Source organism: Mus caroli, chromosome 7 (genome assembly GCF_900094665.2).
Source record: "Mus caroli chromosome 7, CAROLI_EIJ_v1.1, whole genome shotgun sequence".
In the NCBI taxonomy this organism is placed as follows: Eukaryota; Metazoa; Chordata; class Mammalia; order Rodentia; family Muridae; genus Mus; species Mus caroli.
In genome coordinates this window covers 49,006,246-49,023,914 of record NC_034576.1, presented here as the reverse complement: position 1 = coordinate 49,023,914, position 17,669 = coordinate 49,006,246, and the positions used below count along the sequence as shown (strand labels likewise).

General features: G+C 48.9%; 1 protein-coding gene across 1 annotated transcript; it reads right to left on the bottom strand.

Annotated features, from left to right (window-relative positions):
* Positions 1-2,251: 2,251 nt before the first annotated feature.
* Positions 2,252-6,323, bottom strand: Tmem86a (transmembrane protein 86A). The gene is made up of 3 exons (XM_021167775.1): positions 6,171-6,323; positions 3,909-4,173; positions 2,252-3,612 (listed from the first exon to the last, which is right to left on the bottom strand). The coding sequence occupies exons 1-3, from the start codon at positions 6,189-6,191 to the stop codon at positions 3,173-3,175; spliced, it is 726 nt and encodes a 241-aa protein (XP_021023434.1). The 5' UTR covers positions 6,192-6,323; the 3' UTR covers positions 2,252-3,172.
* Between the last annotated feature and the right edge of the window lie 11,346 nt (positions 6,324-17,669).

Sequence of the window (17,669 nt, the reverse complement as noted above, 5' to 3'; positions counted from 1 at the left end):
GGCAGGTGAGAGGCTCAAAGCCTGGGAAGACTGAAGGGGACCACGCCTCTCACACGTGCCTGCCATTGCTTTTGCTTGTGAGGTGCAGGCTTGAGGAGTTACCCGACTCTTCACCTAGCCTACGTCCTTCATAGCGACATGGCTAGCAGCCTGATCCCTCCAAATGCAAAGCCAAACCTGCCATGCTTGGTTGTTCAAATTCCTGCAACCTTCTCCCAATCCTCACATTCAAATCCCAGCATCCTGTTCCCTCTCTCTCCAGCTTCTTGCTCTCTCACTCCCTCACTCTCTGTAGTGGTGCACCTCCACGGCTGTGGTCTTCATAGTTACCGATCTTTCTTCAGCCAGTTAAGAGATGAAGTCTTTCCTTGCAGGGTGATGAGAAGGAATCCCATTGCTCTGTCTCCTAAATATTCAACTAAGTGTCAGGCACTAAGAAGACAAGGCTTCCAGAATGACTGCTGAATTACGTAGACAGGCCTAAGCCAAGAGGGCATGGGCAGGGTGGATGTGGGGAAACAGCTCTTAGTACACACCCAGAGATCCCCAAGTCACTCTAGCTAGTTTTAGGGACACAATGCCACCGTTGCCTCACCAGCCTGTTTCCTCACCTACTGGGTTATGAGGAAGTACCTAGTACAATTCCTGGAAGATACCAAGTGTGACTGGATGGCAGCTTTTGATCCCATAGCTAATCCAGCTCAGGAGACCTAGGGACCAATTTCTACGTAGTGACTCTAAGTCTAGCAATTTGCAGGTTTTTCCTGAGCACTAGCAAATCTTTGTTTGGATCTTTCAAAGCCAAGTCTAGTCTAGCAAGTCAAGTCTAACACTGATCACTGGGACTCTTCAGAACGCGAAGCACCTCATACCAGCCCCAGGCCACAGGTCTCAGCATCATAGCCGACACGGATGCCTCTCAGCCAGTCTGCCTTCCAGTTCCTGTCACTGGACCCACAATGCAGTGAGGGCGCAGAACGAGAAACTCACTGAGCTCACACTCCCTGCTCCTGAGAGCAGGTGGGACAGGAATCATTGGGATGCACACAAACAGCGTGGACTGGCTCCAAACCCACCCACAGGAAGTCACCCTGGGGCTACCTTACCCTCTTCACAACCACTCTCAACCCTCACTGTGCCCTCCGAGCATGGGACACGGTTAGCTGACTTCCTTCCTCTCCCCATCTTGCTCCCTCCCATGCCTTCACTCCTGGTAGATCTGTGGTCAGCATTCTGCAGTTTAAATGGATCCGAACCTTGCTCCCTTAGCATCCAGCCATCCTCCAATGGAAGCAGGAAGGAGCTGCCCAGACAGCTTACTGGTTTAAAATATGTTTTACAGTAGAATAATCCCTTGACGGATTTTAAACCAGAGGCTTGTAATGAGGGAGGGTCCCGGAACCCTACTCGATGTATTACTTTGCTCTCTGTCCCCATGAAAGGTCTCTATAAAAACTTAAGTTTGGGTCTAGCTTAACAGCTCATTGCAATACACAGCTTAATAGCAAAGAATCATTTTAGCATGTGAAATGGCTTGGGTTTGATCCCCAGTACCAAAAATAACAACAACAAGAACTAAATGTTTGGAAAGGAAAAAAAAAAATCATTCAGTACCCATGAGGTTTGACTCTCCTATCTCACATTCCCCCCAAAATATACCAATGGCATATTCATCAATGGCCCTTTCTACTTTCAGGACCAGAGCAGTGCTGGTTAAAATCTGAAGGCCTCTGGACCACGATAAAATAATAGTGTACCCAGGCTTCAGGTCTAAACATCAGCTATTCTAATCCCATCCTCCCCCCTCTTTCCCAACTATAGAAGATGAATCTGCACCATTTGAAGAAGCAGCAGGTCTGGGCTGGGGCAATGCAGCACCAAAGACACTGCAGGGCTAAGGGTAACCAAGATGTCTGGGCACCCACACACTGGGGACTATGTCAAGGACAAATTCAGAAACATGGCAAGACACTACTCATCCCCACCCTCCCCCTCCTGACTATAATCACACAACCACACAGCCAACACACACACACACCACCACCACCACCACCACCAGGGAAGCAAGACCCACTGAAATAAGTACAAGTGTCAGCACAGCCAGGGAGCCAGCCTAGTGCCAAGATGCCTGAGCCAAGATGACTCTGACCCAGGCTGTGAGGACAAGCAGGGCTTCTGGCACCATGCCTCCACCCCCTGTCTGGGACAGGCACGTGCCACACAGGCAGACAAGTCAGGAAGCCAATGGCCCTTGGGTTTTTATTTTATTTTATTTTTTTCACACGGGCAGTAGAGGATGGAGTTACCCCATCCTCGCTCCCCTTGCATTGACTGTGCTTTGGGTCTAAGACCCTAAAGTGTCATTTAGAACTCACTCCCAGAGCAGGAAGAAAGCATTGTTGGTGTGCTGGGGTGGGGGTGGGGGGCAGCTCTGAGCTGGGTTAAGCACCCCTCAGGAGCTGAGGCCCGCCACTTTAGGTCTTTTGCAGACAGTAGGACAAAGACATTAGTTGGAGACTGGCCCCTTCCTTTGGCATGGTCCACCCTAGCCCTGGGGACAGAGACTGAGGGTGATGGTATGAGGCCTGAGCTGGCCTGTGAGAGAACAAGGACCAATCTGAAACCTTGGTGCCCTCAAGCTTCCAGACCAACCAAGTCCCTCTACCATGGAGAGACAGCCATTTGCCACTTAAAAGACTGCTGAAGTAACAAGGTTGGACACAGAAAACAAGGCTCCACCTTCAACCAGTCTTCCTAACTAGGGAGCCTGGGGAAGGAGCTTTTCAGGACTCCTCATTCGTGGCTCATCTTGGAAGAGAAAAGGTGGGAATGGAGGGGCCTGGCACTGCCATTGGTCCTGGGCGTAAGAGAAAGTCGCACTCTTGCATCTAATAAAAAGAGAGGGGTCAAAAAGCACCATCACCTTCCAGGAGGGCTTTGACAGTCCTGATGGGGTGAGGAGATGTCTACCTCTGACTCAGGTGAGGGATGTGAGGCTGCCTCTTTGAACTCTCCAGGTCATCCTGGACTACCAGCTTTCCTGGGAGCCCCTTCAGCTTACCCCCCTTCAAGCCTGCCCCTTTCCCAGAAGCCGCCTACTGATCCAGCTCCTGCATGACCCCAAAGTCTGGGCCCCCAGCCCCAAGAGAAAGGTGAGCAGACCCCAGTCCCTTCAGTCGGCCTTGCTCAGTCTGTAGTCTTCTCCCACTGGCTCTCGGCTCTCGACAGCTGACAGGGCAATGAGCATCTGAGCAGCATAGTAGGTAGACATGATCAGCGCCCGGGAGTAGGGCACAGGGAAGCAGAACTTGTTGAGAGCGATGGTCAGGTCCGAGAGGATGAAGAGCAGAGCACCACCGCCGGCCGCCAGCTCCGTCCACCGCCAGGCTGCCCCAACCAACCGCAGCCCTGCCATAGCTCTCCAGCCCATGAAGCTGATGAGGGCCACATAAACCCCCACCAGGTAGGTGAAAGCACCTGACAGCCCAGGGTAGAGCAGGGCATAGCACAGGCCTGACAGCACTCCGATCACCAGGCCTGTCCGCAGAGCCAGTGGCCGCATGCCAAAGGCTGCAGCATAGAGGATGTGTGCCACAGCAAACATCAGGAGACCTGAAAGGGTGAGAGGATAAAGACTGCTAAAGGAAGGTTTGTGGCTAAAGAGTCCTTGAGAGCTTGAGAGAAGGGGACTGGGAATAACCCAGCAGTTTTGCTCTGGGACTAAGAGGGGGTAAGAACAGCCATAGTTTTAAACTCACACTCTCACACTCTCCCTTAAAGAACTGGTCCCCAGCCTCAGAAACTCTCCAGCTCCCTGTTCCCTCTTCTGCAGCCTCATCCTGCCCCAACCAGGACCCTTTTTCCTCCAGCCCCAAGTACCCACCCAGGCAATTCCTGTAACTACTGACCATGTTCAAAGTATCCGTGGTCCTGCCAGATGAGGAAGGCATCACCCACAGCAGAAAAGACAAGTCCCACGAAGATGAGGGAGGCACTGGGGTGAGCCAGCAGGAATCGAACACCATGAGCCAGAAGAAAAAGCCAGAGGCAAAAGATGGGCAGGCACTTGATAAGGGCGCTGACCCACGATGGGCTGGATGAAGGCAGCCAGAGCACAAAATACACACAGGTAGCCTTAAAGAAGGGCACCAGTTTGGGTCCTTCACTCTTCACCTGGAGGAGACAGAACAAGGACAATACTCAGAGGTTAGGGGCACAAAAGCCCACAGTGAGATCTAAAAATCTTACACCTTTCCCCAAGGCTGCAGTGCACACCCCAGCCCTATACCACTGAGAACAAAGAGTTCTGACAGAGAAACCTAGCCCGTCTGGCTCCAAGCAGCCAGCAGGATGTGAAAGCCATTATCACCCTGAGGCTCAATTTACCAGGACAGGCAAGGGCTCCACTGTCTGGTCACTCTGGTCCACTGTAGGTCCTGGAACTTGGCCAGAGTCGTCACTCACTGAGCCAACAGTGCCGATTAGGATACTCCTTTCTGCAGCCCAGCCCTGTTCCCTCCTGGCTCTCTACTCTCCCCTTCTCCAGGCACCCCTTACCACCTCTCCCTGTTAGCCTAAGCTCCCAGCTGTGTGGAACTGGAGTAAGGTCAGAGGGAAACCACAGAAATGCACTGACTGGCCAACTCATGACCCAAGCTTTAGAGCCAGGACTCGGGCTTAGAGCCCTAGCAACACCAGGTGAGTGTCAGGAATGTAGGGGTGACAGTACCTCCACCCCACAAGCTTTCTGTTCTGCCCCCCCTCCCACCCGACCTTCCACTCTACCTATGTCAGACTAAAGGTGGCATCAAGGACAAAGAGAGGTGCTAGGGATGCTGGGAAGAGAACTAGATCTGTGTTGGGAGGAAGAAACAGTGCTTGAAAGGCCAGAGGTTTCCAGGGCTAGGAAAAGGGGGTGTTGGCCATTTCTTTCCCAGAGAACAAGAGCAACTTGAGGCACCAGAGACAGGAAGGGGGGTGGGGAGGGCTTCTGATCTGGAGCCAGCAGACAGGCTGGGAGGAGATGGGGAACTGAGAGGGGGAAGTTGGCCAGCTGACTGGGTCTCAGCTGGATTAGGGGGAGGGCAGCTAAAGAAAGGTTTTACTCAAGGCCACTGCAGGCAGAGTCTGAGCAGGGGGGGGGGGGGAGATTCTGCAGATGTTCTGTGGTCTCCCGAAGCTCCTTCCCCCCGCCCCCGGCTTTTCTGAGCATGAATTGGAGCAGTTGGGGTTCCCTATAGACCCATAATCCAACAAAAGTGCTCTGACTGTGTGTGAGCAAGCCACTCCACACAGGGCTCTGAAGGGACAAGACACTTAGATTCCCTGGCAACCAGGTACCTGATGCAACTAGGAAAGGGTAGAGAAGAGACATATAGTGGGTCCAGAGTACAAGCCTGCTCTTGTTTTTCCAGAGGTTAGAGATGGGAGCAGAGTTGACACTCCCTTCCCATGGAAACTCCCTTATCAGGGATAGTCAGAGTGAGGGCAAGGCCAAAGGGAGGAAATTGGGGGCGGAGGGGGGGGGGGAAGATGCCCAGCTCCACCTGTCAGCCTTTGCTCCCCCTCCCCCTACTCCCCAGGCCCATACTTCCTAGAAGAAACTGGCAGTAGGTGGTGAAATCATGACAGTCTGAGAAGCCAGCCTTAGAAGTGTGAAGAGACAATTCAAAGGCTGGAGTTGAGAAAGTCTGGAAAGGAGGTCAAGTCAACAGAGAGAGGTCCACCTTCACCTATCGTCTGAACAGCGTTACTAAGACAGAGGCGTCACCTCCTGCACCTACAATGTTAAGAGAAACTTGGGGCATTCCCAGGAAGTCGGCACCCCCCCCCCTGCACCCTCTCGAATGCTTCCCTGAGGGTCCACCACGCAGAACCCTACGGCCTGCAGCATCCAGTTCCAGGCCAAGACCTGCAGACCCGCTCCAGACACTCATGGATCAACAGTCACGCTTCCGAGTCACGTGCACAATGTTTTCCTCCCTCCCGCGGGCAGACGAGGGGCGCGCGTAGGAGGGGCGCTACAAGAGTGAGGAGCTAAAAACCGTGACAGCCGCCGCTTCCCCGGAGGGGACAGCACCTTCCTCCGCCCCCCTCGGCGGCCGGGCTTGCCGCTGCCTCGTCCCAGGCCTGGGGGGCTTGGCCGCGGGCTCGCGCGCTCGCGCACTCACCACAGTGACCGGGGACACCATGGCGGCGGCGGCTGCGGCTGCTGGCACCCGCTCCGGGTTGCACCGCCAGGACGCACCCAGAGCCAGGTGAGCAGACGACTGAACAAAGCTGGGGTGAAGCACAATACCTCCCGCGCGCTGGGCGCTCGGAGTACTGTCTGTGAACCCGACGACGTCACCACAGACCCAGCCAATGAACGGGCCGGAGCCTCGTGTGGGCGGAGCCCTGCTGGCGGCGCCGGCCGGGCTCCCTCTGTTTCTGCGTTGAAAAGGAGATCCTCCCACCCCCGGGCGTGGGCGTGGCGTTCAGGCCACGCCTCTTAGGGAGGCGTGCCAGGGCATCCCGGAACGTGACGGCGACCCCCAAGGTTGGATAGCCAGCCAGGCTAAGAGACAGGCACACCACTGACCTAGAGCACAGCGAGATGCATCTTCTCTTAACACCGGAACAAAAAGCAAAGGCAGATTCTCGTCAACCTTTAAACATACCATCTAGGCGGACGCAATTCCTTTAAGACATGTCTTTGACAATGTCCCAATGTGTCCCAATGGACACAGAGGATCAACACACACTCAACGTTCAGCATGGTAAGAGATATGTATTCAGGCACACAATATACTATATAGACTCGTAGTAGCATTAAGCACGCGTGGACACTTGTACACTAAACAAATAAAGCTACAGAAAGGGAGCTGTGGGTTGACCATCATCCTTCACTGAACCATGAAAGACACGATGAAAGCAAGCAGCCGCCTGTATGTGGACCCCATAACAGCAATGAGTAAACAAATTACAGGCACTAGGTTGCCTTGAACATACACCCCTCACAGCTGCAACAACAGTGACCAAAAGACCCAAAGGAGTGTAAACTGGCTGCCAGAAAAACAATAAAATGGTTATAATCCTAGTGGTTTGAAGCATGTTTAGAAGTATGTGTTCAGAATTTGGTGGATTGGCAAGGGAGTCAAATGGACTACAATGCCGTTGTGTTTGCTGCTTCCATAGCCTTTGCCTCTCTAGCCTAGATTTCCTCAACTGTAAAATGCATGGGTGACCTCTAAGGCTCTGCTCAATCCAGACACGTTGTGTAGGATGAAGAAGGGGAAAGGTACCTGGTTTCGGGAAGTACAAGTCTATCTAGCAGGCTACATGGGGATGCAGGTTTCCAAATACATCCAAAAGGGTAGGAATGTGGTCTGTAATATACACAAAGCTTTCAGCGGTTGGAAAGGTAAAGAACGCTGGCCACTCCTGAGATGGGGATACAGGGCTGTATACTAGACCCCACCCTCGTGCTGGCCAGGGAGAGACACATACTTAACTCTCCAGTGAGCCCTTCCTGAGGTCATTCTCTTCATTTCCCCCTCCAGGCCTTCCCCAGCCATCCTGGTCCCTAAACTACCGACCTGACATCCCCTCAGAAAGGGACAGCCCTTTTCCTAGTGACAGTATTGACAACCGAAAATTCCAAATGTCATCCAAAAAAGGTGAGAGTCAAGGTCTGAGGGAGGGGAGTCACATGCCTAATCTCTAGTGACACTCATGTTTTTTTCCTAGTTAGCAGCTTCTTACCTACATTATCTGAATGAGCAATGAGATTGGCTGCCCCCAAGGCTTTGTCATATACAGTATTACCAAATGTGTTGCTCAGAAAGAACATTGAACTGAAAGCAACACGGACTTGGCCCCTCCTTGCCTGGTGGTGCTTACTGGTGGTGTAATTGGGCACACGCTACTCCATCTTTGAAGCCTCGGTCTCCCATCAACAGGTTATAAAATCACCACACACATTTACAAACCTTCCCATGTCACTTACGGGGGTAGTCAAGCCGGGCACTTTGGTTTCTCTGGACCCTAGTTTGCCTAATTATAAAGATGAGATTGTGAACTTTAAGAGGATTTCTCTAACTAGGGGAAGAGTGAGTGTACTTGAGGTCACTGTTGTCAGAACGCCCCGGACGTGGTATTACAAGCATCTGTGAATTGCCCGAATGGCACCTCTGCTGGGACCAGAACATTGGTCCTCTGCAAGAGCAGCATGTGCTTTAACCCACCAAGCCATCTCTCCAGCCCCTGAGACCGTAAGCTTTATTAGTTGGGGCCAGCCAAAATTACTGGAGAAGTCTTTTTTAAAACACGTTGTTGGTCATAGTGGCACACACCTCTAATCCCAGCACTCAGGAGGCAGAGCTAGGTGGATCTCTTGAGTTTGAGGCCAGGCCTGGTCTATATAGTGAATCCAAGACAGCCAGGGTTCTGTTACACAAAAGAAAGAAAAAAAGAAGGTCAATGTCCTACCTTAGCCCTACTAATTCACCAATTGTCATATGCTTCATATACAAATACCTAAAGATGCAAAAGATAAAAGGTCTAGAAATGTTATTCACAGGATTTTACTACCAGTAGGCAAAGTAATTGTGTAAGTAGGTAGGCCACAAAAACATAGCATCTCTCTCCTCCATGCCGCTTCTAAGACTGCCCTCTTGCCCATTCAGAGTTGTTCGTTGTTTTGTTTTGAGACAGAGTCTCACTGTATGGCTCTGGGTAACCTGGAACTCTATGTAAATTAGGCTGGCACTAAACGCACAGAGATCAGCTGCCTCTGCCTCCCAACTGTTGAATGTGTGGCACCATACGCAGTCCAGATATTTCCTTGGTCCTTCCCTCTGCCCTGGGAGCCCAAGCCCTAGACTTAAGTACGGTGCATCCCAGGACTCCCACTTCTAGCTGCATTCAGCTGAGAGCCTGTCAGGGTGGGAGGAAAACATGGACAAAGCCCACCTGGCCAGGCTGAGAATCTGGCGTTTCTAGAAACTATGCTCCTCTCTGGCTAACTCCAGGCTGTCTTCCTAAAACCTCGGGCTTTGGCAGTGTGTCTCTGGACCAATGGTTGATTTTGTTATCTAATCCTCATCTTACTCTGCCTGCTTGAACTCACTGAATCTCTGCCCTGCTCTGACCTTATCTTTGAAGACAAGATGCCCAACAGCCAGAAGTTCTTCTTCAGGTGGCTAACCAACCAGTCAGGTTTAAGATCTATAGTAGATGACTGCCCCGTGACTTCTGACTTCCTTACAATCCTATGATAGTGTGCTAAATGACACCTCTCAACACCATGACAGGCGACCAGGAAGAACTTCAAATGGAACAAAAATAGGGGTATCTGAATTCCCGGAAAGTTTCTATTCATCCCCAGGAAAGATAGGACTCTTTCTGTCCTCCATTAGCCTATCCTCCCTTGTTTCTGTTCTTGTTTTTGTTTTTGTTTTTGTTTTTTTACTGATGGCTATAACTTCCTGATTAGCCATTAGAGCGGCTACTTTGCAAATTCCATTTCTATTCTTGGCCAAGAATAAAAAAAAAAAATCTTCACTGTTCAGTGAGCATTCCGTTTTATTGTGGATTCTATAACTCCAAGAGGGAAAAGGAAACCAAATACTAGCAACAGTTTGGTTAATCTGCCCACATCTCTACAGGTCGTAATTGATCCTCTTCAGTTATATGCTGCTGAGCCTTGTCTGACACAGACACTAAAAACTGTGCTTTCCTTCAAAAAAGAACTTATCCTAATTTTATCCATAGGAGTAATATATTTTGATCAATTTTTAAACTTCTTCAGCAGTTTGGGGAGGGTGTTCTAGGCTTTCTTGGTTCTCTATTCCAGGTAGTAGGGGGCTAGAGTAGGACTTAATGAAAACTGGTATTTCTTCTTTTCTGTACCCCAAATGACTTGTCATCTGGAACTTCTCACACAGCCCTATCATCTCCTCTGTACCTGCCTGTCTGAAAGAAGATGACCCTATTCACCGTTGATTCGGCCAATAAATCTATATGTATCAGTTATCATCTTAGATGCTGGAGTTATAAATATTGATTAGGATCAGCCTCTGGACTCATGGAGTTCACAAGCAAGCAAGTAAACAGACCAGTGATGTGGCAACTGAAGTAATTGAGGTATGAAGCTAGGTGTGGTGTCAGAAACCTGTAGTCCCAGATGCTCAGGCAATTCATGTGGGAGGCTGCCTTGAGCCCACAAAATCAAGACCAGAGCAGTCAACACAGCCTCAAGAAAAAAAAATGATAGTAATAACTGAGGGGGCGAAGGTATGTCAGACGTGACATAAAAGAAAACATCAGAGTGATCCATTGTACCTGCCACGGTAGAAGGAGGTGGGGCTTAATCTAGAAGGAGAAGTTAGCCTTCATTGATCAAACAGCAATGGATACAAATCTCTCAGAAGATGGAGTCAGATGCGTACAGGAGACACGCTGAATCAGAGACACACCTGTGGCACTGGGGACTGGGAGGGAGAGGTTGATTGTGTGAGCTGGAGAGGAGATATTGAGAGAGTGGAGAAGGACTAAGAGAAGCTAGGTCGGGAAGGATCTTGAAGGCGCTATTAAGGAATTTAGACTTGGCCCAGCAGATGCCAGTTGTTTTCTGTTCTTAACTTCTCTGCGTGGTTCTGGCTCTCTAGGCCTGGTCCCGACTTCCCCAAGACATCTAACCGGCTTTCAGAACCTTCCCTGCTGTTACACTCTCCCATTTACTCTGAAGACTTGGAGAAGAGATACTAGAAGTGCAACAAAGTCAGATGAAGTATGCGAGTAGGTTGATAAGGTTGTTGGGGTTGTTTGTCTGTTTGTTCTTTCTTTCTTTCTTTCTTTCTTTTTGTCTGTTTGTTTTTGAGACAGTGCCTTATTATGTAGCCCAGGTTGGCCAGGAACTCACTGTATAGACTAGGCTGACTTACAAAGATCCACTTACACTCCCAGAGGGATTGAAGGCCTGTACCATCATGATTAAGTTTTTGGGGGGGGGGGGGTTGTTTGTTTGGTTGGTTGGTTTGGTTTTGGTTTTTTGAGACAGGGTTTCTCTGTATAGCCCTNGGTTTTTTGAGACAGGGTTTCTCTGTATAGCCCTGGCTGTCCTGGAACTCACTTTGTAGACCAGGCTGGCCTCGAACTCAGAAATCCTCTGCCTCTGCCTCCCAAGTGCTGGGATTGAAGGCGTGCGCCACCATGCCCGGCAAGATTAAGGGTTTTTTGTTTGTTTGTTTGTTTTTTGTTTGTTTGTTTTTATTTTATGTAAGTACACTGTAGCTGTCTTCAGACACTCCAGAAGCATCAGATTTTGTTACGGATGGTTGTAAACCACCATGTGGTTGCTGGGATTTGAACTCAGGACCTTTGGAAGAGCAGTCAGCGCTCTTAACCGCTGAGCCATCTCACCAGCCCATGATTAAGTTTTTTAACAAGAAATGAATGTGTGTCAGCCAAATGTGGGTGTTTGGAAGGCACTAGATACCAATCAAGAGCTCAGGACAGCCGGGTGTGGTGGCACACGCCTTTAATCCCAGCACTTGGGAGGCAGAGGCAGGTGAATTTCTGAGTTCGAGGCCAGCCTGGTCTACAGAGTGAGTTCCAGGACAGCCAGAGCTAACCAGAGAAATCTTGTCGGGGGGGTGGGGGGGGAGCTCAGACCAGTCTAGTCTAGTCTTTCCAGTCACAGTCAGTTCTTCCTTGGGCTTTTGACTAAGATAAAGGGCGTAAGTAACAGCTAAACCAACAGCTATATGGATGCGACTAACCAGTGAAGGGTCTTGATAGAGCAGAAAAGAAGTACCAAGCCAAGCTCTGAGGGACAATGACATTTAATGGAATGGCAGACAAAGGAAAACATTGAGTCAACCATATGTAAACATATATTGAAGATGTGACTGGTAAGTTCTGACATACTCAGATACAAGTGTACTCACAGAGAAAAGGACAGGCACAGCTAAACGATATGCACCCCAGAGGTAATGTGAGGTTTGTGATTTGGTAACTTACCTCCTTCCAGAACAGGTGACAAATGGTAGTCTACACCTTTGTGTTGTGGCAGAAGCTTAGAAGATGGTGAGCCATGACCCATCCCCGTTCCTAACGATGCTCCATTCCCTAAGGTCTATGTAGGACGCTGTCTTTTCTGGACCCTCAGTGAGGGCTAAATATTGACAATGTGCGAGATAGTATGTGGAATTAAAAGTGGTCTCCTAGAGATGTCCTGTGATTAGACTCTGGGCTTGGGGCTGGGCACAGCCTGGTTGAAGTTCAGGCTCTTCATGTGCTGTGTGCCCTTACCAAATTGTTTAACCTCTCTTAGTTTCTTTTTCTAAATAATGCCAATCTGGCAGGGGTGATGTGAATGGAAACTTGTCAATATATGAACCACATCTAGCTGTCAGGAGGTGCTGGCTCTTTTTTGTTTATTGACAAGGAGATTATTTGGGCTTAAGGTCCAAGTGGACTTTCATAACTAAAAAATTGTCAACAATAGATACCAACTCAACAATATTGATTGGCTTGGTCTTGGGCAGGTCTTGCACAGGCAATCACAGCCCCTGTGAGCCCGCCCACCTTTCTTTTTGCTTGCAACTTATCTATAGATTTATAACTGTTATCCCTAAACGATACATCTTCTTGAAGGCTACTTTTTTTGGGGGGGTTGGGGTGGGGGGAGCCAACCATTTCATCAGTGCTCACTGTATATCAGGCTCTATATGAGGCAAGCGTTTCCTCCAGAGCGCATGTTGTTTGTCCATGCTTGCTAGCCGTATGACTCAATGAGTTATCTAGGACAGAGCACCTCAAGCTGCACGTGCGCATGAGTAACTGGAGGGAACTTGTTAAAAGGCAAGTGTCGGAGCTCCACCCTGAAGCTCTTGAATCAGAGGCTTGTGGGTAACGTGTGGGCACCCATGTGTTTAACGAGCTCCCTAGTGCTGCTGATGCGCCCCACACCTGCCCTTCAGAAAATCACCCTCATATCATTCCACGTAGACCGAAGCCCACCCTGAATTTCAGCTCCCTTAAAAGAAGGAGAGCATGAATTATAAAACACCACGTTCCAGGAATCTCATGTTTCAATGCCTTAGGTATTGCTTTATTTAATTCCTATAAGAACTGTGCAAGGAAACCATTTGCCACCCCATTTCAGAGGACACTGAGACCAGAGATAGCCACTCGTCCGGGAGGAATTGCTGGTGCTGGAACTCTAACAAGGAACTTGTGGCCTCTGACGCCGTCGCTATGACACGGAGCTGCCTCCCCCACCTGCCGTTCCCAATACCTCTTTTATGTGTGTCCAGTTTCCCACTGTCCTCGGTGCCCAGTGGCAAACTGAAGCTGGTCTTGGTGGGTTTTCCACAGGCCTGGGAAAAATGGGAAAAGGTAAGATAGATGCTACTCTTCTCTTTGCCTTGCCTCAGGAAATTGAGGACATCGAGCACTCTCTGCTGACGGTCAAGGGGAAGGATGCTGAATCAGCTAACCCCAAGAACAAGGGTAGTGCGAATTCTAATGCTCTGTGCACCTGAGACCTTTGTGCTCTGGTTTCCACCGACAAGGGGAGAAGGAAAAGACTGTAGCTGTCCCCTTGGCAGGGAAGGGGCAGAAACAAAGCAGTCCTCCTTATTCGGACCGTATTAAAAGTCCTGAAAATTCAAAAGAAAAGAAGGAAGGGAGGAAGAGGACTAAACACAGCCTTTCAAAATAAGCTTTAGTGAAAAGCTTAAAAAAAAAAAAAAAAAAAAAAAAAAAAGGTTGACTTTTCAGTTCTGTAGGACAGAGTTTGGAGGAGGCACGGCTGAAGCCCCGCCTTAATTAACTGCAGCCCTCTTCTTCCTGGGGTTTTGGTCAGAATTCCAGCTCTTCCTCCTTTGGAATTTGAACCCTATTGTAACACAGGAGCCTGACATACTTCCAAAGCCTGTGGTCCTCCGGACGGGAGCCAGGAAGTTGGGCTGGAATAGGAAAGGGTTTGGAGAGGGCTGGGATAATATAAATAACTTTCCTGACCTTTGCACAACGTCCCCCTCCCTGCTATTCCACCCCCAACCCCCAGCCTTTCTGTCACTGGCTACATTGCTGGTCTGTGAGCAATCTCCTCAAAGGCCCAGGCCAGCCTTTATATTCACTGTCCCTGTCCACTTTTCTGTCCACTTTCTATCCCAGCTGGAACAGGGGCTCCATGGGAGCTCTGTTGTGTTGGTTGTATTGTTGGTGTTGGTTGCAGCCTGGCCTGGTGTAAGTGGCCAGTGAGTGCCATTTAAACAGCTGACTGAAGAAGGAACCACCACAGCAGAATGGGGTTAGCTAGAGAAGTGGTTTGTGCTGGGGAGAATATCTGGAAAGTGGTTTGTGGAGGGGAGAGTATCTGGAAAGAGCCGGACAGTCTGTTCTTCCCTGTTATTCCAAGACTGGCCCTCAGATGCTAACAGTGGGGAGATAATTACTAATTCAGAGTCCTGGGGTTTAATGAGTGCAATCTCATGGGTATTTCCCCCTAAGGCTATTTCCTTATTCAGTTCATGAGACACTGCTCTCTTGGTCCTCCTAGTTTTCCATCACTGGGGAAGAAACAACCCCAAGGTGAGCCCCAGAAGCTCTAGGATCTAATGGGGTGTGGGATAATTGATGGGGCTGGGATGACAGCAACACGGGACTGGACGGGACAGGACAGGGCAGGATAGGACAGAACAGAACAGGGCAGGACAGGACAGGACAGGGAGGGATGGGACAGGATAGGACAGGGCAATGAGGGAGCAAAGGGCACTGGTGAGGTGGCTCAGGGGGCAAAGGCGCTTGCTGCCAAGCCTGGCCTGAGTTCAGTGCCCAGGTCTCGACATGATGGAATGGAAGCAGAGAGGAAGAGAGGAAAGAACTGACTTCTTGATTTTGTCCTCTAACCACTTTATGTGTTATGGTATACATGTGGACGTATGCACATATGCACACACACACACACACACACACACAAACACACACACTAAAATAAATGTTTTTAAAAACACACACAAACTTCATAGAACCAGAAATACTGGACGTTTAGGTGCTTGCTATCATCTAACCCCACATATTGAAAGGGAAGGGTGGCTCCTGGGGCATGCCCAGTACTGAACATGAAAAGAAAGATGTGTGTGCCAAGAGGGACAGAGTGACAAGATGTCTGCATCTAGGATACCAGGGGAAAGGGTGGAAGACCAGGTCTGTGGGTTTGGGTTGCAACAGATCTACTCAGGCACAGAGCTTCAAATTACAATGAAGTCCGTGGGATGGTCCAGGCCATACTGCAGGCAGAGAACGATTAAGAAACTGCTAATGGAAAAGACCCGTGTGGGGTAATGTCAGTAGGCTGTGAAGAGGTCAGCTCCAAAGGTTTTCCTTCCCTGAAGGAGCTGGGATCATCATAGCTGTAAAGAAACACTATGACCAAAAGCTATTTGGATGAGGTAAGGGTTTGTTTGGCTTATTCTTCCACATCACTGAAGGAAGTCCGAACAGGAACCCAAACAGGGCAGGAGCCTGGAGGCAGGGACTGATGCAGAGGCCATGGAGGGATGCTGCCTACTGGCTTACTCATCATGGCTCTCTCTGCCTGCTTTCTTATAGAACCCAGGACCACCCGTCCAGGGATGGCCCCACCCACAAAGGGCTGGGCTCTCCCCCACCAATCACTAATTAAGAAAATGCCTTACAGTCAGGTCTTATGGAGACTTTTTTTCTCTATTTAAATTCCTTCCTTTCAGATGGCTCTAGCTTGCATCGAGTTGATATACAACTAGCCAGTACATGGAGTTAAAGATATGACATCTCCAAAAGGTCCAAATGGGCATCTCGATTGTTTCCAGCTGAAATGAATTAGAAATGATAGCTACCAGGCCATTTGCCTATCTTTCCCTACGTGCGGCAAGCCATAAAGACTCTTTTGAGAGGAAAGTCCCTGTCATTCCAAGATGGAAAATGCCTTTGGTCATCAGAGACTGGCAACTGGGACCTCAGAGAAACCAAATAAACAAACACTTTGAAATTACTCTTATTTTCAGCTTTAACACCCCCTTTATCCCTTATTTACTGGAAATAACCGCAGAATCTACTGCCCAAGCCAGATATCTGCACGTCCTGTCATTGCTTCACAAATTTATAATGTTTTTCTTTTAAAGGTATAAGGTCGTTTGGTCATTTCCTCGGGCTTCACTATGGTGAAGATCTCCAAATTAATTGTAGAATTGATTTTTAAAAATACTTTTTGTTTCCGCTCTGGACTTCTTGGCTCACACCTGTTTAAATAGAAATTTAAATTTAAATTTAAATTTCTATTTAAATAGAAATTTAAATAGAGCACTCAAAGATGGAGGAGACAGATCACCGTGACTTTGAGGTCAAGCTGGTCTACATAGAAAATTCCAGGCCAGCCACAACTACATAGTAAGACCCTGTCTTATTTATATTTGGTTTGGTTTAGTTTTGGTTTTTTTCAAGACAGACTTTCTCTGTGTAGCCTTGACTGTCCTGGAACTCACTTCATAGATTAGGCTGGCCTTGTCAAACCATGTCTTCAGGAAAAATAAAATTAAAAATTGCTGGAGATGTCAGTGCTTAAGACACTTGCTGCTCTTCCAGAGGACCTGAGTTGAGTTCCTAGCCAGGTGGCTCATAACCACCTGTAACTCAAGCTACCTTCTGGCTTTCTACCTAGATCTTACCCATCTCTCTGCCTCTGTCTCTATCTCTCTGTCTTACACACACACACACACACACACACACACACACACACACACACAAGCTGAAGCACCAATGTAAATTAAAAAGTGCTTTGCTGCATCTACTTCGGGAGTGAAGACCGATCTGAGCACAGACTGTTGGCTTTCCAGAAAAAGGTCAGAACTACTCTGAAAGGACATCCAGTTAATATGAGGGGGCTCAGAGGAGCCTCCATCCCATTGATTGAAAGCTGAGTCTCCCTGAGAGGGGCAGGGGGTGCGGAGGGAGGCAAGTATCCAGGTTGACATAGGGTGGGAAAACAGAAAGGAAGTGGCTACTATATGTGTGTGAACTATCTGTCCTCAAGGACAGGGCATGACCAGGGGTGCAAGGTGAGCTCTGCACGTGCTCCCAGTCCTGTCAGCATGGTTAGAGAGATGGGTCTCTGAATTGTCTCTATTGAAATCTGAAAATTTTGGAGTGAAAAATACATCCACAGGATTCAGATGAGGACAAGTGTTTCTTCTTCTGTTTCTCACAAAGGAATTAGTCACCAAAAAAAAAAAAATGATATTTAACTTGTTTCAAATTCAAAGGCTTCGATCCAACAAGCCACAATGGTTAAAACAAAGACATCGGAAAGTTTTGGCATGTGCCTGAAAAAGGAACTGTGTACCAAGCTAGTGAACAAGATCCAAGATAGCCATCCCCAGAAACAAGACCCTGACTTATATGAACAACTAGGGATGTGTTTTAGGACAATGAAAGACTTCTATTGATTGGTGAGACTTCTCTTACTAACCAGCTCTGATACCAAGGAAAGATGGCTCATACCCATACACTTGAAGTGGAGGCAGGAGGATCATAGGCTCAAAGTCACCATCTATCTATTTCTCTCTCTTTCTCTCTCTCTCTCTCTCTCTCTCTCTCTCTCTCTCTCTCTCTCTCTCTCTCTGTGTGTGTGTGTGTGTGTG

Excerpts from the sequence above, each read along its gene's own strand:
- Tmem86a (XM_021167775.1), bottom strand. The coding sequence starts at position 6,191 with ATGGTGTCCCCGGTCACTGTG. Across the intron at positions 4,174-6,170 it reads TGGTGTCCCCGGTCACTGTG|GTGAAGAGTGAAGGACCCAA; the intron begins GTGAGTGCGCGA and ends TGTCTCCTCCAG. Across the intron at positions 3,613-3,908 it reads CCACGGATACTTTGAACATG|GTCTCCTGATGTTTGCTGTG; the intron begins GTCAGTAGTTAC and ends TCACCCTTTCAG.